At 46.3% G+C, this 25,687-nt stretch overlaps 1 protein-coding gene across 2 annotated transcripts in view; it reads left to right on the top strand.

The window, feature by feature from the left end:
* SMOX (spermine oxidase) overlaps nucleotides 1-13,830 on the top strand; it is a 55,605-nt gene extending 41,775 nt beyond the window's left edge. Inside the window, exons 6-8 of one of the 2 annotated variants that reach the window (XM_082758718.1) lie at nucleotides 4,294-4,454; nucleotides 5,582-5,766; nucleotides 13,718-13,830. In XM_082758718.1, the coding sequence (XP_082614844.1) occupies nucleotides 4,294-4,454; nucleotides 5,582-5,719 (299 nt within the window). In that variant the 3' untranslated portion in view covers nucleotides 5,720-5,766; nucleotides 13,718-13,830. Of the gene's footprint in view, nucleotides 1-4,293; nucleotides 4,455-5,581; nucleotides 6,054-13,717 lie in introns of those variants that run through there. The other variant, XM_082758717.1, reaches the window with a different exon arrangement.
* The last annotated feature ends 11,857 nt before the right edge of the window (nucleotides 13,831-25,687 follow it).

Below are 25,687 nucleotides of genomic sequence, written 5' to 3'. Positions count from 1 at the left end.
CTGTGTTTTCAGCAGCGTGAGTTATCCCTACGTTACGCTGCGGTAGCACAACATACACAAATTCGTTCCTCCTGGCCCCAGCAGGTCAGCTGCTGCCCCACAGAGGCATGGCAGGAAGCCCTGCTCTTTAGGGCCACGTATTTCTAGTGCTGACATCTCCCACAGAGTACAAACAACCTCATTCTGTGGCAGCTTTTATTGCTTAACCCCCTTTTTTTAAAAACAAAACAAAACAACGCTTCAGTTTACTCAAGAAACTTTGTTTTTTGGGGTCTGTCTCAGCTTGGCAGATGGGAGTATACTCTCCCTCTTCCTTCTCGTGCTCCTTTGCTGTTGTTATTGTTTGCATGCGTTGGATGTCCTGGGATTTCTTCCTCCTGGGATGGAAATATGCTGGCACTGGCTCACCAATACGTGCTGCACTTGCTGTTCCAGCTGATGCTGCACCTGGTCACTGTCCATCAGGCTCTTCAGCGGTGTGAGCTCTCTCTCAACCTTCTGCTGATCCCGGGTTATCTAACCCTGGAGAAATTCAGGCTGAAAAGTGCAATGAACATTTCGTTCACGAGCTGAGAGATCCCCTCAGCTGCTCAAAACCTCAGGAAGAAAGCCTGTCCTTGGAGCACCCATTGCACAGCGTGACCTGTTCCACTTTCTGCTGAAAAATAAACTTGTTGCTTTGTGGAAAACCTTTTCACCTGACTTCCAGGATGGCCTTGCTAAGGTAGCAGGGTTTACCCCTTACCCTTGCTCCCCTGTTTTTCTTAGGGGCTTTGCAGAAGAAGCAGTACCTCGAGGCTGATGTGGGCCAGGTGCCAGGCAGCCTGAAATAACACAGGTGTCTGTACAGCAGGGAGCTCCTCTTCTTAGCAAATGATCATGTTTTGAAGTCTTCAAAACAAAATGTTCTAGAAATGCCATCGGCAGCAGCTTTTTTTCCAGCAGTTTTGTTTGGAGAGGGGAATAAAGCAACCTTTTATCTGTGATCCAACTGCAGTCATTCCTGAAAATGACCGGGCCCCTCTGGTCCACATAGCCCCACCAAACCCAGCTTTTAAAGTGCTTCCCATCACCCAAAGCCACGTTTAGTCAGCTAGCTCAGTTGGGAGACTTGTCTCCTGAGGATCCCAAGCTCGATGGAAGGAGAGCCTCTTCCATGAGGTCATTCAGGGCTCCCACTCCTAACCTGGAGCTCTGGGACATCTTCTGGAGAAGACTGACTACAGAGAGAGCCTTCTGCTCAGCAATGAAAGCAGGTTGTATGAACCTATCCATTCTTTTAGACTGGTTTTTACTTTATTCTGAGGATTTCTCTGTAAGAGGAGGTGATATACCTCTGTGACCTCAAATTTCACTCGCAGGTTAGTGCTGGGGCTTATCTGGCTCTGCTGTGAAAAGCTCTCGGGATTGTTCTAGCCTAAGAACCATCGACAATTACAGCTCTTCACAACTGGGTGGCTGAAAAGCCCAGCATCCCTGTAAATCTGATTAAACGGGATGCCTTCAGACAATTAGAAGTCTTGCTCTGGTTTCTTCGTTGGCTGAGCTCCGAGCGTGAGAAGCCAGAAGGCAGTAATTGCAGCCCTGCTCCCTCTGAAGGACTCCCTGATCTGTCAAGCTGAGGCTGGAGACGCCCTGAGGAGGTCTTTTAAGGTCTGGGTCATACCTCCAGCCCCGCGTGGATGCCTGGGGTATCCTCATGTCTCTCTGTGCCTGTAGACACTAAGATGTGGGTAGCAGCCTAGATCTCTGTTGGCCTCGGTGGGATTGTAAACACCCTGCTCTCAGGTAGACATCTAAATCTGGGAGTCTTAAACGATCAATATAAGCTGATTTTATGATAATCCAGTTTATCATAATCATAATTTATATAGCCACATCTCCCAGAGCTGAATGAAGAGGAGCTTAGTTGAGGCACCTCATTTATCTGCCGTAGCTTCACAAGAGGGAGTCAGCAGCATGATAATACCTGTCCTCCTATTTTAGTGAAGGCTGAGGTCCTTTTTTAGGCTTTTTATCTCCATTTGGACAGTGAACGTGTGCTCAGTTCTTACAGGTTTCCACATCTATATTGATTGTTGCTTCTAACGGTAGGCACATGTTTACCCATCCATTTAGCAGCAGATTGAGAAAGTCCAATTAACGATGTTCCTTGAAAGAGTCTGGCCCTGCCGGTCTTTGTGGTTCGTGTCTTGCAAACACGTTCACAACCAGAGCTTCTGTTGTGTGCTCCTGTGGGACCTTTGACCAAGGTCTTCCTATCTGGGTGCACCTGAAATGGAAAGTCTCTTGATTTTTTTTTTGTCTTAGAAGCAGCCGAATGAGAACATGGCCAGTGTCAAACACAACCAGATCATTTAACTGGTGTTCCTCGAGCTTTCCACCCCAAAAGTAATGTGTTCCTCACCGAAAAAAGCGCATAAATTCAGAAGGGCACGAGCGTGGCAGTTGCCCAGGAGACACTTGCATCGTGCTCGTGTGCTCTGATGTGCTGGAAAACCTCACGGGAGAGCCTTTAGGGTGCCCAGGAGAGCTGGTATGTGTGCCCCACGCAGCGTGGTGCTAGGGAAGGAGGCTGAATTCACCTCTGGGAGCTGTATGGCTGGGTTATAACACACCCAGGCTCCTCTGACCATGCTCTGTGTTGCTCCGCTTCTGCTGGCATGAAGTGGCTGTGTTAGGAATAACTCCCTGGTGGGATGCTGCTGTTGGTCTCCGTGTATACATGGTACGTGGACATCCATAGGAAACGCTAGAGAGGTGCAAAGCTGTTGGTTTTACCAGTCTGAACGACTCCTGTATTAAATAGTGATGGATTTGTGCAGTTGTTGGTTGGGCTGCCGACCCCACAAATGCTTCTGTTAACGAATTGCAGTCTTTTAGATCTCCTTATCTGTCAAGCCGTTGTCTCACTGCTTGTAACACTGCGTGTTCCTACCGCTAATCATCGTTATATCAGCACCTTACACGTTGACTCCTGTAGCAAAAATCTCCCAGGTATCTTGGCAGGGGAACATAAGAACACGTGCTAGCTGCAGAAGAGGCATCAACAGCCCACTGCAGAGACTCCTTTTATTTGAAAATACAGCGTGTGGTTTTTTTGTAGCGCAACGTGATGGATGACTGCTTTTGGCCCTGTGCATTCATGGTGTGTTCTCCTGGGCTTTCCCACAGCCCTTCAAAATCAAACGCAGTTACTTATTTCCTTGACGTGTCTGAGAGCTCCCTGTTCTCTGACTCCCCTGGGCTTTTCACTTCCATCCCAGGCATTCCTGCTTTGATCGCTCTTGGAGGAGCGTCTTTTTAGAGGCTTTGTTATGCTAAGGTCTTACTCCTGAAACAACATCCATTTGTAAGATGTGTTTTGTTTGTAGGGTGTATTTATTTGCTAGTCCCTGCCATATTTTGATCTGGGGGTTAGTGGTTGGAAAGTGTTCCCAGTGTGCTCCAGCAAGCCATCCAGGTGCCTCTGCTGTTTCCAGTGTTATATTTCTTAGCCCTCCTAGACTCACCGTGCTCCTAAAAGCAGTAGCTGGACCAGGGAAATAACCTGCTCCTGATTTGAAGGAATGACAGGCACAACTAATTCATTATAAACTAATAACTATAACTGATTTCATTATAAATCATTATAAGAGTCTCAGCTCTCCTACGTACAGAATTTCTCTTCATTGCACTTCTGCTGTAACTCTTGGATCTCACGTTCTCCTGTACATTTGGGATGGGGACAGTTGCTTATGATGCCACTATCATTGGTTTTCTCAAGTGCCCCTCACCTCCTGACAGGTTTTCCTATGGCCCTGCATATTGAGGATTTGCCTTCTACCTTATTTCTGCACCTCTTTGGAGGTGCACCTCTTACTGGACTACCTTAACATCCTGGTTAGACTGGGCACCCAGTTAGCTACCTAAAATTGGGTGAGGTGAATCACGCAGTCACCATCAGGCTTGCCAAGGTAAATGAGATGAGGAAACGCTTTGTATTTTCACCCAGAATGTGTCCAAGCTTTCCTGAAGCTCTCCAGTCTCGCAGGGACATCTGTGTTTTAAGGGTCTTTCCCAAAATGGAAGGCTGCAGGTGAGATGACTGGAACTGAAAGGGATCCTCTTTCTGATATTTAGATACCTGGAGCTCAATGACAGAAAGGAGATCTGGTTTAGGGCCTCTTCCCTGTAGCCTGCAGGCTCTGCCAGGATTTATTTCCAATAATTTCCAATGTGCCACTCCACAACTTGCATTGATGTTTCTTTGGACATGGTCTCACTTTTAATCTCCTTTTGCTTTCCACCCAGGGAATCCAAACATTCCGAAACCTCGCCGGATCCTGCGGTCCTCCTGGGGCAGCAATCCCAACTTCCGTGGATCCTACTCCTATACCCAAGTTGGGTCTAGCGGGGCCGATGTAGAGAAACTCGCTAAGCCACTGCCTTATGCTGAGAGCTCCAAAACTACTGTAAGTATGGCCCAAATCAGCTCTGTGGCAAGAAGACTAACATGACACTGGGCACTGGGTTTTCTGGGAGGCAGGTTGAAAGAGACGATCTCTTGAGGGGCCTCCCATAGCTTGTTTTCCCATTTTTTTTTTATCCGTACCCCTTTGGACAAATGATGTATAGAGAATTTTACCTCCTTAGTGACTGGAGGTCACTAAGGAATCCCAACACCTCAGGGATTCCCACCTCTCTCTCCGAAAGTATCAAGAGCTGGGCATCCACGTGGCTTTTGGAATCATGATCCCTGTGTTTAATGTATGTTGACTTACTGGCCAGTCAAAATTCCTTAGGAAAGCACAGTTTATTCTGATTTAAAGCATACACTGAATATTCAGCATTAAATACGTGACCCCTGGTTATGGCTAGGTCTGAACATTTTGGAGATGCATATCAGGAAATCCTGCTGTGTTGGCAGTAGAGGCTGAGGGAGATCCAGTCCTTGGCATAGGATGTGGTGGACGAATATACAGCCTTCAAGCAGCTGTTCAGTCCGTTTCCTCCACCCAGAGCCACCGTGCAATTTTGTTCAGCATGGAAATCTGTTAAAAAGGATAGCAGGAGCTTTAGGAATCTCTCTCAAGTTCTCAGGGAAGATCTGAAATCCCTGCCTCAGAAGTGAGTCGGGAGCAATTTCATCAAGCACCTAACTACTGATGTAAGAGCTAAGACACCGTCTCACCCCCTGGGGTTCTGTCTTGGCTCCTGAGGTTCCAGTCCTGAAAAATAAATCCTTAATGCTAATTAAGGCTAATAATGTATGATTTGGAGGAGCAAAGAGAAAGAAAAGTAGAGAGTTAGGTGCTCAGTGCCTCATGCAGATGAGTTTGAGGTTATTGGAGCTCGGATGGTGCCGCAGCCCTGCCAAGAGCTCTGTGCAGGCGTACCAAGGGTGAGCTTGACATTGGCAGACGTGCCGTGCCTTCCCCGAGGTTCACCACACCGGGATTTCGAGAACCAGCACTCCTGCGACCACCGGTGTCATCTCGTGGGGATGTGGGAGGGCACAGAAAGTTTTGTCTCCTTTTTGCCTCACGTGTGCTTTCCAGTAAGCGCTGCTGAGCTTTCCCACTTTTCTTATCCTCTCCAGCCCATGCAGGTGATGTTTTCAGGGGAGGCCACTCACAGGAAGTATTATTCCACTACCCACGGTGCTGTGCTTTCTGGGCAGAGAGAGGCTGCTCACCTCATTGAGATGTACCAGGACCTCCTCCAGTGCCGGAGCTAAAAGGCCCCGTGTTTGCAAACACCACCAACTCCCGATTCCTTTTACAGGTGTGTGGAGGGGGTTCTTTTTTTTTTTTATTTTTATTATTTCAGTTCACAGTAGGACAGCCTTTATCTTTTCTATTAAAAAAAAAAAAAAAAGCCCTAACTGTTTAAAAACCTAGTCATCAATAGCTTCATTTCCATGTGCTGTATTGTTAACAGGGAAGGGTGCTCTTTTCGTCTGGTAAACTGTTTCTTTGTCATTTTAATTCTAACTGCACTTTCGGTGCCTATCATTTTTTTTTTTTCCTTTCTGTATTGTAAGTGCCTTCTATACTAAAATAAATGTTGTAATAAAAAGACTGGGTGCTTTGGTAATTCCTGGAGACTCCGCTCAGTAAGTTATTACTCTTTTTTGATATGCTCATCTGTTTTATATGTTATAAAAAATAGGGGTTTTCTTCCTTTCTATGAAATTTGGAGTAGGAGGATCTTCAGGTAGATCTGGATACTGTCTGTACTCATTCATCTTACTCACGGTGTGTTCGAGGAATTGTGCCTGAGGGACATAATCATTTGTCTTGTCCAGCTTAGTGCTGAAATCCCCCCGCATCACCGTGTATTTAATTGTGTGCCACCTGCCCATCAGCTGCTGCAGGCCCTGGTGCTTCAGCAAACCTTCCTATAATTTTGTGGGGGAATCTGGGGGGGTTCTAACCTGTTACTTGTCCTTCACAAATTCTTGAACCACATTCAGAAGAGCCAAGTGAAAGCCCCAAACGACCTCGGTAACGCAGATACAGCTGGAGTATAACCTACAGCTGTAATGGTCCAGGTGGGAGACACCACACAAACTGGTGTGGGAGTGTGGGGAAGAATGAGGAGGATGAGAAGATGCATTCTTGAACTATCTATGCGATGAAACTCCACGTTTTGTTGGACAGCAATGCCCCAAACAGGTGAGGTTTCCATCCCCTGCCTCCAGAAAAGAGGGTCCCAAAGTCTGAATGACACCTCTGATACGAAGAGCTCCCTCAGGGAGGTCAAAGCCATGCCCACTAGTAGGGAATTGTGAAGGGATGTGAAAGCATGGCTCAGACATGTTATATCTGGATAAATATGCCTGCAGAGTTAAGACCTTAGGACACAGCCTCTCTTCAAGACGGGGAAGCTTAACTTTCCCTGCAGGGATGCCGCATCTCTCACGTCGATGGTTTTTACTCTGTCCAAGAGTAGGTGGCACCCCAGCACCTCTGATACACCCTGAGTATCCCTTAGGGCCTCACTCTCAAAGTGGGCCTCCCTTTTTGTTCACACTGCACCCAGCTCTGTGTAAATGTGCTCCCTGTTTCGAGCAGAGATCCTGCTGAACCATGAGAAGACTTAAACACCAGTGCCAAGGATAAGGAATGCCTGGCAAGGGCTGGTTTTGAGCCTGCCAGCTTTTCTTTGGGTGATCTGGAGAGCACATCTTATCTGAAGAGCACCTCAGGCAGCGGCCGCACTTGCACCGAGCAAGTCAAACTGCTTGGAAATGCACTCAGATGTGCTTGAGGACAACGGCTGGAAATAAAGCTGAGCAAAAAGGGGAATTGAAGGAGAAAACGCTCTGAAAATTTACTTGGCGTGAGCGACTTACGACAAGCTTGTCCTGATGTGCACCACTCTGGGGAGACAACCAGGGTGAAATTACCTTCTGGGTAATAAAACTGCTCCCCCCTGGAGCCTTAAAATAATCACCTGTAGCGATCCTAACGGAGACAAACAATCCTGAGGGTGTCAGAAGTGCTTTACACAGGCGATGTAATGCACCCAGCATGGAAGAATCGCTCCGAGCTGGGGTTTTCCTACTGCAACGACACAATCTGGACCAAAGAGGAGAGCTTAGTGCAGAGTTAACGGGCCGGTGATAAACGAGAAACCATCTGCGTGCTGCGTCCAAGCCACCCCTCAGCCAGCTTAGCAGGAGGATTCGCCTTTGACCTAAATAGGCTTCCTGAAAAGAAACTTGCTGTTTATTTCTCAAACAGGTTCTCGCTTTAGTCAGCGAGGCATACGTGGGTGTGTGTGTTCGTGTTTTGTTTCCCTCGAAGGGATCTTTGACCGCGTGGGCAAGGAATAGCTGGGATGTGTTTTTTTGTTATCCCCCTAAGCCATGGGGCAGCGGAGCTGAATCGCAGCGTGTCCTGCAGAGGAGGTGGGTGCAGAGGCAGGGAACTTGCAGCTCGTCGGGGGCTGCGGCTCTTGGGATCCCCCGAAATGCGTGGGTTTGGAGGGGAGGCTTTGGACAGCTCGTGCTGGCTTCGAGGGGATGTTAGGATTTACGGTAGGGCAGCAGCTTGCTCTGAGAGTCCCATTTTGTCCTTCGGTGTCCCAGTGACACCTAAATCCTCGGGGGCGTTTTCACGCTGGGAGGCTTCGTGGCAGGAGGGCTGGAGGCTCAGGTTTCTGCTTTCGGAGCCTCGTGCCAGGCAAAGGGCTGCACGGGTCGGTGTTTCACCCCAGTGACATTTGGCTCTGCTCTCCCCGAGGGGTAACAGCTTCAAGGCCTTGTATACAACAAATCCCTTTGTTAATGAGCCCCTTTGTTTTAATTGCATGTCCTGAGACTTAGCGTGAGCACTCATCCCCAGTCCAAGCAGCCCCTGGACTGTGGAAATGTGCATCAAAACCAGCAAGGTTTTGTCCTGACTTCATAAAAAATGCCTTCTGGAATACATATATTCTCAAGGATATAAATCCTTTTCTTCTTAAAGTCAGCTGAGCAAAACGTAGACACCAGCATAGTTTTACAATGTCTAAACAGTGTGTTTTTTTCCCCCAAAATAAAAAAAGTTTGCAGGATGAAGAGGACACGTGTTTAGCTGTTGCCTTATCTCCTCGCATTATCCATCTGTCTGGCCACTGGCCAAGGGCTCGAGCGAGGAGCGAAGTGATGAATGCGTCTGTTTTGGCATCTGTTGCCCCAGGAGAAGCACGCGGAGTCTCCTTGTGGTTTCCTACCAAGCATCTGGGGTGGGAGTCACGTTGCTCAACTGCAGCTATTTAGGAGTGGGACGTCCAGTTGATAAATGAGTTACGGGGGCTCCTTCTACAGTCAGCAAAAAGAGGGAAAAAGAGGGAAAGAAAAAAAACCCACAACTCGTTAAGAGGGTAAGCCAGCTCATCCCAAGACACAGTTGTCTAGAGAGGAGGCGCAACCCCTGCCTGTCCCCTCCAGCCTCAGGGATGCTTTCCTGGCTGTGCCAAAGTTAGGGAGGGTCACAAAGTTTGGGATGCTTGTCCCCTATTTTATTGCAGGAGCAAAACTATTTTTGTGATGTTTCTGAGTTTCAGGAGCTGTGCTGTAGGAAGGGTGAGCAGTGCTTTTGGATTGGAAAGATGGAAAGTCTGTGCTTCAGTCACTCGGCTTCTGCCAAGGGTTATCCTCGAGGACCCAGAGCTGGGTTCCAGCAGCCCCAGCACAGTGGCAGCAGAGCAGAAAACGGAGTCCTTTGGGCTAAGACACCAAAAAAAGCCTCAGGACTGTCGCTTTCTCCCGTGGCTTCTTCATCCTGGGATATCCAAGAAAAGCTGCGATGCTGGTAATCGGGGTTTCAAAGCTCCCTTCCGTGTGCAGGCACCACGATGACGGTGTCTGATCTTGCTAAATAGGCACATAAGTAGGAAACAGTGATGGGTTGCAAGCCATGTTCAGAAGAAGTGTCCCAGGACCCTGGATTTTAATGAAGATTTTTCTCTCCATACTTTGTTTCTCCCAGGACCGTGTGCCACTTAGCTCTGGGGTCTGGTGCTCGGGGTTCACTGGAAACGTGTGTGTGGGCAGGTCGATGAAGGAGGAGGGATGAAGGATGAGGGAAGCTTTGCACCTCCCAGCGAGGTGCTTTTCATGCTCTAATGAAAATTAGAGCTTCTAATCCACGTCTTCAGGAAAACCTAGCAGGGCGAGCCCACTTCGGCTCGTGTTTCTCCCTGAGACCCTAAATTTAGCAACTGTTTACCAAGAGCTGCTTAAAATTAGCAGCCTCTGCAGCAGCAAAGGCTGCCCTGTGGACATGGCAAGGAGAAGTGACCCTGGCATCGCCGCGGGGCCCTGGGACCGCAGGTAGGACCCCATGCTCTGCTCTCCCTTCTCCTGCCCCTGCAGCATCCTGGCTCCTGCCGCATCCCCAAAACGCCCATCAGTAGGAAGAAGGTTGGTGGAAAGAGGATATGGGTGCCACAATGGTGAGAGCCTCCTGATTTCCTAGAAATAATTAAAAAAATGCTCGTTTTGGTTGGGAAAGTGGGTGGGGAAGGCAGGGTGCTTGGAGAGGTGTCTCAGCACCCCACCCTGGCTGATGGTGCCATGGGGATGTGCATGCCCGTCCCCGGCTGCCCACGTCCTGGCTGAGCCTTGCCCTCGGTAGTGAGAAATGTTTTAGCTTGAGAATGGCTGGAAATGATGAAATGAGTCCTAAAAGCTTCCCCTGCACCAGAAGGGTGGTGTTATGGGGCAGCTCCTGGTTTGGGGCTTAGCATCATCCCCCTTGCAAGTCCTGATGTGCGGTGAGTGGGTGTGCAACCTGTGTAGTGTCCCTGGGGGGTTAGTGGTGCAATAATGCAAACAGTGGAGTTTGGGGACCAGGAAACCACCCTGGTGCTGGTTTGCACCAGCAAACACAGACCCAAAACCTCTCAGGGAAAGGGGACGATGAACCCCAGGGGAGATATGGAGGATAAGAAGCAGGAATTAGGGGAGTGGACAAGAAGAAATAGTGAAGTGGGGGAGAAGCCGGGTGTCCAAGCCAGGCTTGGAGGTCACCTTGGAGTTATTACCCGAAAACTGGACAAATTCAGCAAACCAGAAGCATGTGTAAGGGGTGGATGGTGAGTTGCAAATGTCTTGGAGGTGACCAAGGCTCCCCAGGCTCTGCACCCTGGGGCTGGATTTTTTTCCTCCTGTGGCCATCCCTGGGGTCAGACCTCTGGGTTCTTGGCACCAGTAAGGGATGCCTCCTGCAACAGGAGGGCAAACTGGTGAAATGTGGTTTTATGCTGCCATCTTGTGGCCCAGAAAGACTTCTCGAGCCGTATTAAAAATTACTTGGTGTAAAGATTTTATATATATACGTGCACATAGGTGTGAGTGATGTTAAATGGGAGGAAACGCAGCTCTGGGTGAAGGAGGAGGTCGCTTCTCGGTGAGCTCTGCTCCTGGTCCGTGCAGCTGAAGGGCTCCCCAGCCCGAGATATCCAGGGGTACTGAGATTCCCTGTACCAGGCAGGAGCTGTGGAGGTGGGTGGAATAAGCTGGCTCATTTTTAGGCTCTCAAATCCCATCTGTGTGAGATTTCGGGCCGTGCTGCGGGTCCCCTGGAAACCAGGTTCTGGTTTCGTGGTGTTTTGGGGAAGAGCAGCCCGTACCTGCCCGGCACAAACCCTCAGCATCACGGCATGGCCGTGGCAGCTGGCACGCAGACCCACAGGGACTTCGGGTGGCCCCTTGTAGAAGTAGTCAAAAAAAGTGATGTGAGAGTGAAAGCAGCAATAAAACAAACGATTTTGCACTGGTTTTCTCGCAGGCAGCGTGGCCCCAGCCAGGGCGGCTTCCAAGGGGCAATTTGCGAAGCATTTGGCAAACGAGCCGGGCCTAATGGAAAAGCAGCAGCGCAGGGAGCGATTCAGGGGCTGGAGGAATTGATTTACAGGGGCAGAGATCGCGGAATAAATAAATTAGCAGAGCCGGCTGCGCATCGCTTGGCTGGGCGGCCGGGGAGCCGAGCTGGTGCGCTGCCAGGAGGGCGAGGGTGGGGAAGGGTTTGTGGCCCTCGTGGGTGGCACCGGGGGTGCAGGGGGTGACGATAGGGACAGGGGAGTGGGCACGCAACGGGGACGTGCCAGGCATCGGTGGTGCTCTGCTAAAAGCCACCAGCTGAGGGCCATAAATCTCCAGGAAAACTTCAGTTTGGGGGAATTGGTGCAAAAATCGCTCCTTCACGGTTCTTGTGTGGATGTGCTTGTGTACAAGCAAGCGAGCTTCAAAGTCCAAACCACTGCATTCTCCCTGACCTGGGGATGTTCAGCCCCTCTGGATAATACCTGGATTTGCTCGTGCTCATAAATATGCCCAGAAATCATTGCTTATTCCACCCTGCAGTTTCCTGGGTTTCCCAGGATAAAGCACACCGGTTTCCTTCTTACCAGCAAGCCCTTTTGGTCTCATTTCACTAAAATATTTCCTCGTATCTTGCAGCACAGCTCTGGACATCATCACCCATATGCAAGTGGCACAGGGGGTGCACTGTCACCTGCACCCCAAGCACAGCATCCCCTCTGGATCCTAAAAATGCCCCCTGGCAACAAACTGAGGTTTGGTCCAGCCCTCTAATTCCTGCCACCCTTTCAATTAATGTTCAGTTAAAACACCAGCTTCTGATGGCACTGCTGGGTGATTTTTCTTGGCTGTTTCATGATGCCAAGCCCAAGGAAACCTTCCTGCTCTGACTTTTAAAGAGCACAACTTTGCCATCCCCAAAGAATGGGAATATCAAGCTGCCTGCTGACACAATCGGCTCTAAATGGGCCAGGCTTTCAGCACAATCAGGATGGAGCTTTTTCCTTTAATGCCTTTTCAGTCGAGGATTAATTTTAGGCTGCCTGGATCACCCCTCCAGACAACACGGTTGGCATATTGTGTATGGTCCCCTCCTAAATCCATCTTCTGCCCTGCACCTCACATTTGCAGATGGAAAAGCTGGGTTTGAAATAATGTGTATCCTTCCCAAACTTCATGGAAAGAAGTGCCGAGGCATGCCCACCGTCACAGCTCTTGGCTAATCTGTGCAGAAATGGGAAGCAGTGGGGTAGGGAGAGAGCCGGGATGGGTAACGATGGGTGCACGGGGTGGGTTTGGATAAAACAGCCCTTAAATTATTTGGAGCGGGATAAACTCACTGCAGCTGAGTTTTGTTTGCTTGAATTGAAAACTCTTGGTGTATATACACACAAATATATATGCACACACACTTCTGGTGAGCACGCTCTTTATATATACATTTAGGGAGAGAATTACGGGACTCTTCCTCCTAGGGATCTCCTAGGCAGACGCTGCCGATGCAGTTGGCTCCGCAGAGCAGCCACACAACCCCGAGCTAATCAGCCTGGCTCTGAGCTCCTTTCCCACCCAGATCCCTTCCCGAAGCTCTCCGGCCGTGCACTCTCCACCCTCCTTCCCGTCCCCTCGGCCCTTCGCAGTGTCATGTCCTTGCTATGCGCTGGCGTCACCGCAGCCACGCCTGCTGCTCCAGGACAAAGATTTCCACTGGGAAATGCAGGAGAGTGAGGGAAGGAGCCTTACAGAGCCAAGCCAGGCTCCTTGCTGCTTACCCCTGCTCTGAGGACAGCTGGGATGTGTTCTTCGGGACCCAAAGTGACCCATCTCCGTCCCTCCTTGGGATGGGACAGGGTGCTGGAAGACGTAGGTCAGGGTGGATGCAGCCAGTCCTGGGGGCACCAAGAAGAGTTTTTCTCTGGGTAAGGAGAAAGAGAGAGTAATAAGGTAGAGCTGGGGCAAGGACGTGATGCTGGGAGAGGGATCTCCAAGAGAGAGATGCTCTGAAGATAAGGCTGAGCATGCTGGCTGTGGGATGTAAATGACACCAGGAATTAATGCAAATTTTTGTGCCCCTGGAAATGCTTGATGGGTCACTGCACTTCCGTGAGAAATGCTCAGCCTTTTCTCTTCACCTGAAGGTAGCTGGCTGTGTCTTCTGCTCTGAAGAGTTTTCTTCTGCAGCATGTTCCTGACCCAGTGTTGGACGTATGGAGCTTTTTTGCTCGGGAAGATCGGTGTGCGGAGGAAGTATTTTGTCAAAAAGTGGGGTGGGGGGAGATACCTAAAGCTACTTTGTTATTTTGGTTAAAAATAAAAATAAAATAGTATTTAATCAGGCCCAAATACAAAGTAAGCAAGGTAAACATGGGTTTGGCAGGGCTCTCTTTTCTCCTTGGCTGAAATTTCTCCACTATTTTTCAGGACTTGATACAGTTCCCTTTGGGACCAGCACCTTGTGGCACAGCAGGTGGCTGCACAACACCAGGGCACAAAACCCTGCTTTCCCTGCTCCCTTCTGCCCCCTCCCCATGCCCACCACCACTGCGATCTTGCCCCCAACCCCTCAGTTGGAGGTGGGTTGCTTTGGCCTATCTGGAGAGAGGGAAAGTCCAAGTGGGGCTGCAGGAGGAGAAGAGACAGAGGTGAGAACAAGAGCCCAGTATTAGGTGAAAAACCTCAGCGACAAGATCTGCTGAAATTAAATTTATTTATTTATTTATTTATTTATTTATTTATTTTTGGTGGAGGGTGGACGGGTTTTAAGAGGTTCCCAGCAGCTCCTTCCCCTGGAGCCTTCTCCCTCCCCAGCTCTGCCCAGAGTCAAAGTGGCCCCATGATGGGCCAGGAGCACATCTGTAGGCAGGTGAGGAATGGTAGGACATGAAATTAGGGACAGGAGCAGGGCAGGGACTGCTTAGAAACAGTAGTGAAATATTATGGGATTTGGGAAGTTGACCGGCAAACTGGTACCATTGAGCAGAGTTGGTCGGGACTGGTAGCACCCCGAGCAGGGTGCCCAGCCCCACGTCCAGGTGGCTGCTGAAGCTCTCCAGGTTTTTCAACGTCATGAGCAGCCAGATTTTGAATGTCTACGAGAGCACTGCCAGTAATTTTAGGTTAACCCCGGTTGTTAAATCTGGGTAGAGAAGGTGGGAGGCAGAAGGAAGGTTAAATGGTAGCGCAGTGGCACCGTGTTTCATGGCTATGGCACAAGCTACAGCTTTGCTCCTGTAGTGCCCTCAAAAGTACGTGCAAATGGGATGTTTTGTCTCCTGGGCTGGAGAATTCGTGTCAGCTGGATGAGATATGAACGCCCTCAATTTCTTCAGTGTCCAGACGAGCCTGGCTGGCTGAGAGGCTTGGACATGGCTTTGCTTGGGTCAAAGCAAGCGGTGACACATTGCTTTTTCTGCCCTCGCAAATGGTTTCAGACATCCGTCTTGGCTTTGGCTTCTCCTTGGTGTGCTGGGGAAAGATTTGCATGATCACAGTTCATAGGTTGCTGTTGTTTAAAATCTCTTTGGAAGCAAAACCAAGAAAAGAAGAATTAAAGATAAACTCACTGCCAGCTACGCAGTTTGTCAGATTTGTGTAAATCAGCGTGGAACCATCAAATTACACCGAACTCCATCGGCTTTCCCCGGGTGTTGCCCAGAGGGACTGTTTGAGTGTTGTGGACACACTCGTAGGGATGCATTCACTGACACCACAACGTGCCTGGAAATGGGTAAAACACTGAGGTTTTAATAGCTTTAAGAAAAACAAACAAACAAACAAACAAACGAGCAGGAAAATGTTGATGTTTTGCACTGGGACACAAAGCAAAGAGTCTGGGACTTCATCCAAAGCCCATTAATGAGAAAAGAAGACTCATGATGACGTCAAGTTATTGGAGGTAGCTGGTTGCCAATTGCTCTGCATCATGTAGACACGTAGGAGCTAATTTAGTGATTATCTGCCTCCTGTAATAAGGCACTATTTCCATCTCAGTCCAGAAGATTCTGATTTTTTACATACGTTCCATACAGCTTCATATAAATTGTTCCTACTGCTTTACCTAGCCCTTCATATTTGCTGGGCAAAGACCCTATTGACACAAGGACGTAGAAGATGAATTATTTATAGGGAGTATTTAAAGCTGAGCCCCAGATACAGGAATGGTTTCATTACAGAAGCTCACAATAAAGCTCTTGATCCTGTTTCGGTATGGAAGGTGGAACATATAAAATATGAATATAAGCACATCAAACACATATATAAACTGAGAGGTTCCTCCCATGCTGGGGGTCCCTCTGAGGCAACTGAGAAAAGGAATTGGAGAGCATGGATGCCTTAAAAATGTTTATGTGTTGGTGTGTGAGTGGGATGAGAAGGAAAACAACTCTCAAAATGGTGCCTGCAGTCCTTTTCTAACCTCCCCCGGAGGCAATATCAGCCGAAGTGCTGCCCCATGCTAATATTTCAACATGGTTTTCAGACACAAGCTGCCTCCCACTAGGGTCTCCCTCCCTCGTAGACCTTGCAATTTTGATTTTGGGGTAAAATGTAGATGGGGCAGGCATGACAGCCCCCTGTCCCTATAGACTTGCCTGTAGATTGCTGGAAAAAAACCTTGCCATGAACCTTGAATGTCCCTTGCCTTGTTTCAGGAGGCCTTCCCTGGGAGTGCAGAGCATCTGGCCATTTGGAAGCAATTTAGATAGGAGGTGACAGACCCACTAAGGAAAAGACAGAAGGATTGGGATATAGGGAAGGCTTCATTTATATCCAAAAAGCCTTAAGGTGTGACTGGGGGAATTACAGGTCACCCTTCTTTACAATTGTCCTGGGGAAATTAGTTTGAAATGTTTATAATGATTTATAATGTTTATAATGATTATAATAAATAATGTTTATAATGATTAATAATTAGTTTGAAATGTTTATAAGCAGGATAATGACATGTCAAGGAGATAGCTTACAACGGGAGAGCACGGACCCAACAGCTCATGGAGAAGAAAAACCCTCCTGAAGGAGCTATGGGGCCACAGGATGAGTGGGGAACTCTTGTTGTGGTCCTACAGCTGTCCTAGGAGAAAGCAAAGGGGGATTACATGGTCAGTTATAGCCAGAGGTCACAGTCTGGTGCTTAGTCCCAGCCGTGTTGTGCTGGTTAATGGGCTGCTACATGGCTTGGAAATAGAGGCAGATGAATCCGCTGATGGCACAGAACTAATTTAGGCAATCAAAAGCAAGGAAGAGCTTCAGAGATGCTGAAACAAGCCAAGGGAATTAGCAACAACATAGCAGAGGAAATCAAGCACTGATAAAATGCAAGATAATTGTCCTGGTTTCAGTTAGCACAGAATTAATTTTTTTCCTAGTAGCTGGTGGAATGCTGTGTTTTGGCTTAGAATGAGAAGAGTGCTGATAACACCCCGATGCTTTAATTGTTGCAGAGCAGTGCTTATACTAAGCCAAGGACATCTCAGCCTTTGCTCTGTCCTGCCAACGGGCAGGCTGGGGGGTGCAGTAAGAGCTGGGAGGGGACAGACCCAGGACAGGTGACCCAAACTAGCCAAAGGGGTATTCCATACCATCTGACGTCATGCTAAACAATATATAGGGGTGGCTAGCCGGGGGGAGGGGGCGGGACTGCTCGGGGTTAGGCTGGGCATCGGTCAGCGGGTGGTGAGCAATTGCATTGTGCATCACTTGTTTGTACATACTATTATTACTTTCGTATTATCACCATTGTATCATCATTATTATTATTGTTATTATTATTTTGTTATTTTTTTTTCCTGTCTTATTAAACTGTCTTTATCTCAACTCACGGGCTTCACTTTCCATTTCTCTCCCCCGTCCCAGAGAGGGAGGGGGGAGGGTGAGCGAACGGCTGCGTGGTGTTTAGCTGCCGGTCGGGTTAAACCACGACAATAATGCAGAAGAGAAGAGAAAAAATTGAGCAAATCCTGCTCTGGACAGGATTCTCAGATAATCTGTGCCCGCCTGAGAGTGACACCTCTGTACCAGGACAGACGGTTCAATACAAACCTCTTTTCACTCTATAATTGCAGTCAGGAAAGCAAACAAAACACCGAGATTTATAAATAGTGGGATGCTGACTAATACTGATAGCGCCTTCATATAAAAATCAATGTGTAGTCTTCAAAAAATTAATGCCAAAGTCATGCAGGCGGTCGTGACTGGGATCCAGGACCTAGAGAAACTTGAGTCACAGGGAGAGAATGAACAACATTTGTATCATTTACAGCACAAATTAGGGGCAATTTTGCAAAAACATGTGAAATAATACAGGCTGTTTCATGCCACGTGAGGCAGAAGACCACAAATGTGTTGGGACTTGTTTTTCTGCAGGTTGAAAATACAAATTCTGTGCCTGCCACCCCAAAACACCGGGTACACGTCGGTGGCGGCACCTCCCCGGCTCTCTGGGTTTGCTTTGACCAAATGAGCTTTTTTTAGATGCTTCGTCATAAACGCTGGCCCTTTTCCAGAAAGTCAAAGCCCCGGTAGCAGCAACCATATGACAAATTTGACAGCTTCCCTGCACATTTTGAGCCATTTGGAGAGGGGCAAACAGACACTTTGCAGGCTCTTTTTTTACGCAGGCACTTACTGGTAGGTCTGCTCCTGTCTCAGTTTTGTCCATTTATGATTATTTACCTTTCCTCACCCATGAATTTGGCCTCGTGTGTGACCAAAATGTTAATTATGATGTAATCAAGTGTGTTCTGTAATGTAATTGGGAGGGAACTCAACCCACTGGGTGAGTTTGGCTCAATCTGGTGGGTTTTTGTGTTGCCCGTGCCACGTCAGGTATCCAGCAGGGCCTTCAGTGCCACATCTGCCCCGTAGGACAACATGGGTTGTATGGGATACAGTGAAAAGAGGGCTCTGAGTGTTATTCTTGTAGGTAATGATGCTTTGCAGGTCATTAGCGTGGGTTTGTTGGGCATATGGTAGCTGGAGCAGGTGTCCTTGTGGTGGAGGTGAGGGTTAAACTGTGTGCAGGTGAAGGGGGTTTGGGAGGGAGGAGGTTTTCGATTTTTATTTATTTATTTATTTATTTTATGTTATTCTGACCACAATCAAGATTTTTAAAGGGGGTAGAGAAAGAGAGATGCTGATGTGATTTGTAGCACTCCTTGTTCAGAAGGACCGTGAGGTGCACTGCGTAAGGAGGGATCAGCTGCAGGATCAGCGGGCTTTAATAGGGGACTGCTTGTTGGCAACCCTCCCAGCAGATCAGGGTAACTCAAAGATTTATATTTATTTCCTTTAGAATTGATTTTACCACCCTAGATCAGGGCATTTTGTGGTTAAAAGCCACATTTGGGGCCTTTATTGAAGTACAACTATTTGAGATCAGAGCAACAGCCTTTCAGTAATTGCAACGATTTTCTTCTTCTTAGCTCAGCGTCATTAAGGAGGAGGATAAAGAGGTGGAGAGGAACAGGGGGAATGAAGCTGAGCACCGCTTGTGTCAGATTGTCACTCCAGGGAGAGGCAAATAATGGGAAACTAAACTCTGGCATCCCAAATCCCAGGTGAGGAGGGAATAGCCAAGGTGGCTGTGATGCTGGAGCCCGCAGAAATGAGACAGCTGATGGAAGGAGCAATATTTGTGAGTCAGGAGTGGCCCACAGGTCTGGAGCCAGCTCAAAGCATTGCAGAAGTGCAGCCCATTGTTAATGAGATAATAACACTAATGATATTGTTTCTCAGGGCTGGGCTCGAGCAGGGACAAGGAAGATGAAGGTGGTACCCAGGTGAGTTGATCCCTGCCCTCGTACAGCTGAGCAGATGATTTGTGTTCACCTTGCTTGAAAGCAGCACTTTCCAAAGAAAAAAGGCAGGGAGAATTTATGGAGGACTGAAAAAGAGAGAAAAATAAGTTTTTCTAAATAGCTGCGTACGTACCTTTATGAGAGCTGGAGAATATGATAGCACTTTTATCATAAACTTCAGTTACAATAAATAGACCATTTTACAGATCCACCGGGGAGGCCTGATGAAGATGTATTAGCATAAAAGTGACTCAGTCTCTCTAAGTCTAGGTTCTTTTGATTGCACTCCATTTGTTTTCTGCTTTTAATGACAAACAACATTCAGTCATCAGCAATGTTAGCACACCATCTTTTTTCCAGCTGATGATATTTACACGCCTTTTGTTTTGGGTTTAGAGAAAGCCAAACGAGGCTGGCATTTTTGGGTTTAACTTTCCCCATTATCTGGGCAAATTCTGTTTGTGGCCTCTGAAGGACTGCGGGTCCTGGCTCCTGGACCCTGATGAGCTCGGAAGGATGCTGGGGGAGATGCAGTTGACCCCAAACATGTGGGGTCCCCTGGCAAAATAGGTAACAGCCAGCTCCTTTTGTGAGCTGCTGGTTCCCCTCTTTTGCCCTGAAATTCCCAATTTTGTGAGACTCAGCTAGCAAATATCAGGGCGTTAGGGCAGGAAGGCCCTTCCCTTGGACATGTATTGCGTGACCTCGCTGCCCTTGTTGTCACCAGCCCTCCTGATGACAGCACAGATGTAATGAAGAGCTATGACCGGTCGGCACAAAGTCGGGTGATGAAAACCTAGGTCATTAATGATTTAGTGTCCCCGTCAGGGTTTGGGGTGTGCCGACCTTAGGAGTACATCTGAACTGAAACAACAGGGGCGCTGATTTCCCTTGATAGACACAAATCAAAAACAGCAGGGAAGGAGAGCATATTTACATTTTATTATGGACGTTTTTAATATTCTGGACAGCAGCCAGTGTTTCTCGGTGCAGTATCTTCCAGAAATGTGCCCGGCCAACTCTGAGGCCGCCGGAGGAGTGTGATATGACCACTCTGTAGCTTGACAGGAGCTGATTCTTCCAAAGCTTTTTGGAGCCTCTAAGCACGCCCTCCTGTTGCTTCTCTCTGGAACAAAATGACTGCTGCAAAGCTCTGCACTCGGCGTTCGTGCAAAAAATGGCTTTTTGCACTGGAGCCTCAGAGGAGTTCAGCTCAACACAGATGGCAGCCTTCAGAAAAAGGCTCTTCTAAAGGGAAGAGATAGATGCATGCACTCCATTTTCCAAAGAATTGTGGGCTTGAGGTATAAACGAGGTTGTGGGTCTCTATTTCAGACCCTGTTTAACCATGGGACAGCCTCAAGGCTGGCTCAGGTTGCTCGGGGTCTTGTTCAGACCCTCTTTTCTCCAGGCTGGATGTGCCCAGCTCCCACAGCCTCTCCCTGTGTGCACGCTCCAAGCTCCTGACCACTGCTGTGACCTCCTCGGGCCCCACTCATGAAGGTCTCTGTGCACAGCAGCTGGGTGTCCCAGCAAATCCACCCTTTCCCCGAAATGCTGGGTCCCAGGGGCACCGCCTGCAGCTCTGCTGATGCATCTTGATCAATACCAGACACCTCCCCACAGATTTCCTCTCTGTGTGGGGAAAGAGAATACTTAGTGAACTTTTCTTTTCTTTTCCTTGATTAATTATTTATGGTCTATGCAAATGTGAAGGCTAAATCTTTTTTTTTTTAATGTATTATTTTTTATACATTTTTTTCCCTCTTCAAACAGCTAGTGATGGTATTCTCACTGCTCTGTTTGATCTAAGGCTCTCAAAGCAGGAGGTTCATCCAGGTCCTCTTTCAACCTCCCTCACAGTGAGCTGCAGTGTGCGAAGCCTTTTCCTCCTTTGTTCTGCACTCAGCTGAGAGATTCCTAATTCATTTGAAGACATTTCCAAATCCTTCCTCAGTTCTTTTGGTTCCTGATCCCTCCATTAGTTATTACCTTTTCAAGAGACCTAGGGACTGGAATATTTTTAAGATACATTGGATACTTATTACCTAGTGAAGTTATGGATTTTTAAATTTTTTTTTTTTTTAGTTTTTATGTTTACCTAAACCATTAATGGGAATAAATTTATTTACGCAAAGCCTGAGTTTCATCTGTTCACTGCCCGTGACTTTTATTTCTGTGTTGCTAACAGTATTTTTAGGAATACATTGGCATAAGTACCATTTTCTGGTTTAAAATAAATACATGACCTTCTTACTTCGCAGTTGCCTGTCACATTGGCTTTGCTCTAAGGCTGTCCATTGCTCCCATGGAAAAAAGTGTTTGATCTTGTGAAGCTGGCATGAGATGCACACTGCACACAGTGTCCATACACTACTGGCCTTTGCAAATTCCTCTGAAGTGATATCATCCACCACTCCTTCCCTTTTCTTTCCCATAAGTCAATATTGTCTTCTTTCATGAAGGTTTTGTAGTGTTTAAGGTCCTGGGCATAATATTCAGCAGTCTACCTAGCTTTCCTAGGCTGTCATAGGGTAAGATAAAAGGTCTTCTGCTTTAATAAATCGTGGAATAAACAGGGAAGAAGAAAAAATTATGATTAAATAGGCATCTTTCACAGTGGAGGAATTTTATTAGAAATTTCCTTAAGGTAGTGCTGGGACCCATACTAGTCACTGTATTCTGAAAAGATCTGGGGAAAGATATAAATAGGTTGGTAACAGTTTGCTGACAATCCTTCATTATTCAGGGTAGTCAAAGTTAATTTTCAACACTTGTGGGAGAGATTTCATGACATTGGATTGCTGGGTGATGAATTTGGTACTAATGAATGCAAAATAATGTAGATGAGGAAAAAACTATGCATAGGTGGTCATGCACCCAAAAGTAGTCGTTAGCATTCAGGAAAGATGCTGAAACTTTGTGAATAGCTCAGCTCTGTGCCCAGCAAAGGTCAAAAGGGCCAATACAGCATTAGGAATTATTAGGAAGAGAACTGAGAATAAAGGAAAAGTATCATCGTGCCATGTGCATAATGATGTTATGCACTTAATGACATCCCTTGTGGAACTACGGCTGAAATAGTCATGTTAACTCTGGCCACAGATTCTGAAAAAAAAGACCCAGAAAAGTTCAAGGGGAGAGAATTAATGACGAGAGTTTGGGAAAAGTTCATATTCAGATAGGGTAAATAGCAGAGGACTCTGCTGGAAAACAGATGGTGAGGATGAACTGGATGGTCTATAAACCACAAGTGAAGTACACCCAACCACACAGAGCAGAAAGGGAACAAATATTCATCTTGTGTCAGAGTTCAGAAGGTGGAAGCCCCAGGCAGCTTGGTGTAAAGAGAGGACAGAGAGATGCACCTCTCAGGTTGTCGGTCACTTTCCTTTCTCTTCTAATAAATCCCTCCAAAATAAATACCTAAATGAAAATAATCATCATCATAAAAAAGAACTTGTCTAACCGTCTGGCCAATTTCCACCAGCTAAATATAGCTGCAGGGGCCCTTGATAGAAAAATGAAATGCAAAGAAAATGGTCACCAAAAATAAAGTAAGAAATAAACAAATGCCTCAGCCTCGGAAGGGAAGGGAAGGGAAGGGAAGGGAAGGGAAGGGAAGGGAAGGGAAGGGAAGGGAAGGGAAGGGAAGGGAAGGGAAGGGAAGGGAAGGGAAGGGAAGGGAAGGGAAGCAGCAGGAGGCTCAGCACAATCTCTTTTCTCCTTTCACCAAAATAGGTGCAATCTTTTGGCAATATTTTAAACTCAGCATGGCTATACAAGTCAGGCAGAAAAAAAAAACAAAAAACAAAAAACGTTTATTTTTAAAGCCAGACAGCATATTAAGATAATTTAGCCTGACCTCCTGTATAGGAAGGGCAGGAAAGCAAATTTTTATGTCAAGCCCATTACTTCTTCCCTAGCTAAAGCATGCATTCTAAAAATGATTTTCTTTTTTTCCTCTCTCCAGCGCCTTGCATTTCAAAAACCTCTCATATCTTTGAGAGAATTTGCTCCAGTTGTTAATTACTCCCTGAGTTCACTTGGTTTTTCAGTTGAATTTGCCCAACCCCAGGTTCCTGCCAGCAGCTTTATTAGTCTGTTACCTTTTGAAAGGAAGAGTCTTGCTTTCCCAGATCCCAGACCACTGCTGTAGATGTGGTCTGCAAAGAGAGGAGCTCAGTTAAAAGCACATATGTTTCTCGGGAATAGTGTTGTGCTAGAGGAAGGATGATTGTTTAGAGGCTAGCAGGAGAAAGTGGAGACTGGAAAGGAAAGGGAAAACAATAATTCTAGTAAATTAATCACCAGGAGAATGTTTATTCCTTTTACAGGCAACTTATTAGTGCAGTCGTTTGCTCAGTTTTGGCACACTTGCAGGGGATTTCTGGGGACTGTTTGGGCCAGACACACTTCCCCATTTTTATTTTATTTATTTATTTATTTATTTTTCTGTTATGGATTAATGTTTTAGGCCTCAAAGTCCACTGAATTTGGCAACTCTCAGCAAAAGTCTTTACAAAGAAAGACCTCGGGTCTTCAGCGTTTTGTAAGTGCAGTTTCAAAACGAGGAAAGTTGAAAGAAGGAATTCTACTCTTCCCACCAAAGTGTTGAACCTTACACTTACTGTACCAGGTGAAAGGAATTGTATTTATTTGAAACCATTCCTTAATTTTTTTCCAGGATTATTTGGATCTTGAATTTGGAACTCATGCTGTCCACTATGATCCTTGAAATTTCTTCTACTTTATATTTTATTTAGTTTTCATAAACACAGTCTTTTCAATGCCATCTGTGACTTCCCTATGCAACTTATAGAACCCAGATTTTAAAAACTAGAGGTGGGGTTAATACCTGTAGTGCATTCTGCAATGAACAACCAATTCACAAAACTAGAAAATACGTTTTTCTAATTCCTTATATAGGGAAGAGAACATATGGGACAGCATCCAGCATAGAACGATATGCCTCCAAGGGACCTCAGAAGGCTTAGATCACCTCATCACCTAAAACATTTAGATAGGATGGATCCTCCTAAAACACTACCTAAGACAAATATTTGTCTAGAATCCAGTTATGCAAACTCTGCATCTTTTCTGGGCAACTAATTTTAGTAATGGATTATTGAAAAACTCTTGACTGATTTTTGCATCACCAAAATGGTGGTTCAAGAGCTGCTCTTTAAGTACCATCTTTTGGGTAGAACCTTTTGTCTCGTAACAGCCTGGACTTGAAGCTAGTCATAGACAGAGGAGTGCTTTTGGCACAAGAACATGAACAAGTATTTGAAGTATAAAATATATACATATTCATATGTGTATCTATGTATATCTATGCAGAAATATCTGTTTAAACATACATATAAATATATGTTGTCAAAACCCCCATGCCCTAAAGCTCTGAGAAACAACATTTACACTTGCAAGCCTAAAACAGGTTAGAAATGAAAGCGCAACAGCAGTCAAAGTTAAATTGGATTTGTGCTGTGAATCATTTGTTGAAAGCTGTAGTAATAAACATGCATAAAACAATGGCAATTTACTCACAGATTAACATTAGTGCTGCCAAGGTAGCAAGCCTTTTAAACTCATAAAACTACCTTGCTGTGATAAAACACAGGGTTACCCAAGGGCATTCCCTTTTTCCAATAAATAGTTTAAAATTCCGATCTGTGCCAAGGCAACTCATAAATGACAAAGAGCTCTTTGGATAACAATGTTACTGTAGTTTACCTGTGCATGCTTGAGTCAGTGTAATGCTGTTTTTTTGGGGGCTTTGGGGGATTTTTTTTTTAGTTTTTATTTTTAATTTTTATTTATTATTATTACTTTTTCATTAGTTTTAGGTTTTTGAAACAACTTCTTTGGAATTCTGGAGATGGAAGCGTTCCATTTCACAAGAAGAAACACTCTTGTTATGGTATTCTTTGTATAACCATGCCACCTGAAGCCTTCTGGCCCTGGACAGGACTAGGAACCTTCCCTTTCCAAAAACACCCTTCTGCCACGAAACAACTCAAATTTCTGGTCCATGTGCTATTAGGCTTTACTGCATGGCAACCACAGATCTGCTAGGAGACAGCAATGGGGTTTGAACAGGTGATGCTGTATCTCTGAGCAGTGGTGCTGCTACTTAATTATGGTTAGATTTCAGTAAAATTCCAGAATTGATTATAATGCCTTTTAATTAATTATTTATTTTTTATTTATTTATTTTTGATGCAATCAAAGCTGTAGAGGAAGTGTAAATATTGAATCACAAAAGCTGGATTTTTTTTTTTTTTTTTTAATATCCAGATACTTTCTGTAAGGTCTTAGTAAGATGTTAACAATGGTCATCTGAACCAATCAAGGCCAGAGTCCACACCTTGTTTCAGATTTTTTGAAGGTAAGGGATACAAATCCAGCAATTTTCAGACTGTGTGAAATGTCCTGCTTGTGACTGGATTATGAAAATTAAATGGTAGAGCTGGGCATAATAAAAGGGATATAATGTTTCCAGGAAAAGTACAAAAAAATATTTTTGATGCCTAGACCCCACCCACCAAACCCCAAGGCATCTATTATCCATTGGGATTGCACAAAGGAAACCTTT

Source organism: Aythya marila (assembly GCF_965140915.1).
Source record: "Aythya marila genome assembly, chromosome: 4".
In the NCBI taxonomy this organism is placed as follows: Eukaryota; Metazoa; Chordata; class Aves; order Anseriformes; family Anatidae; genus Aythya; species Aythya marila.
Note: the sequence above shows the minus strand (reverse complement) of the source record. Positions and strands in the feature narration are given on the sequence as shown.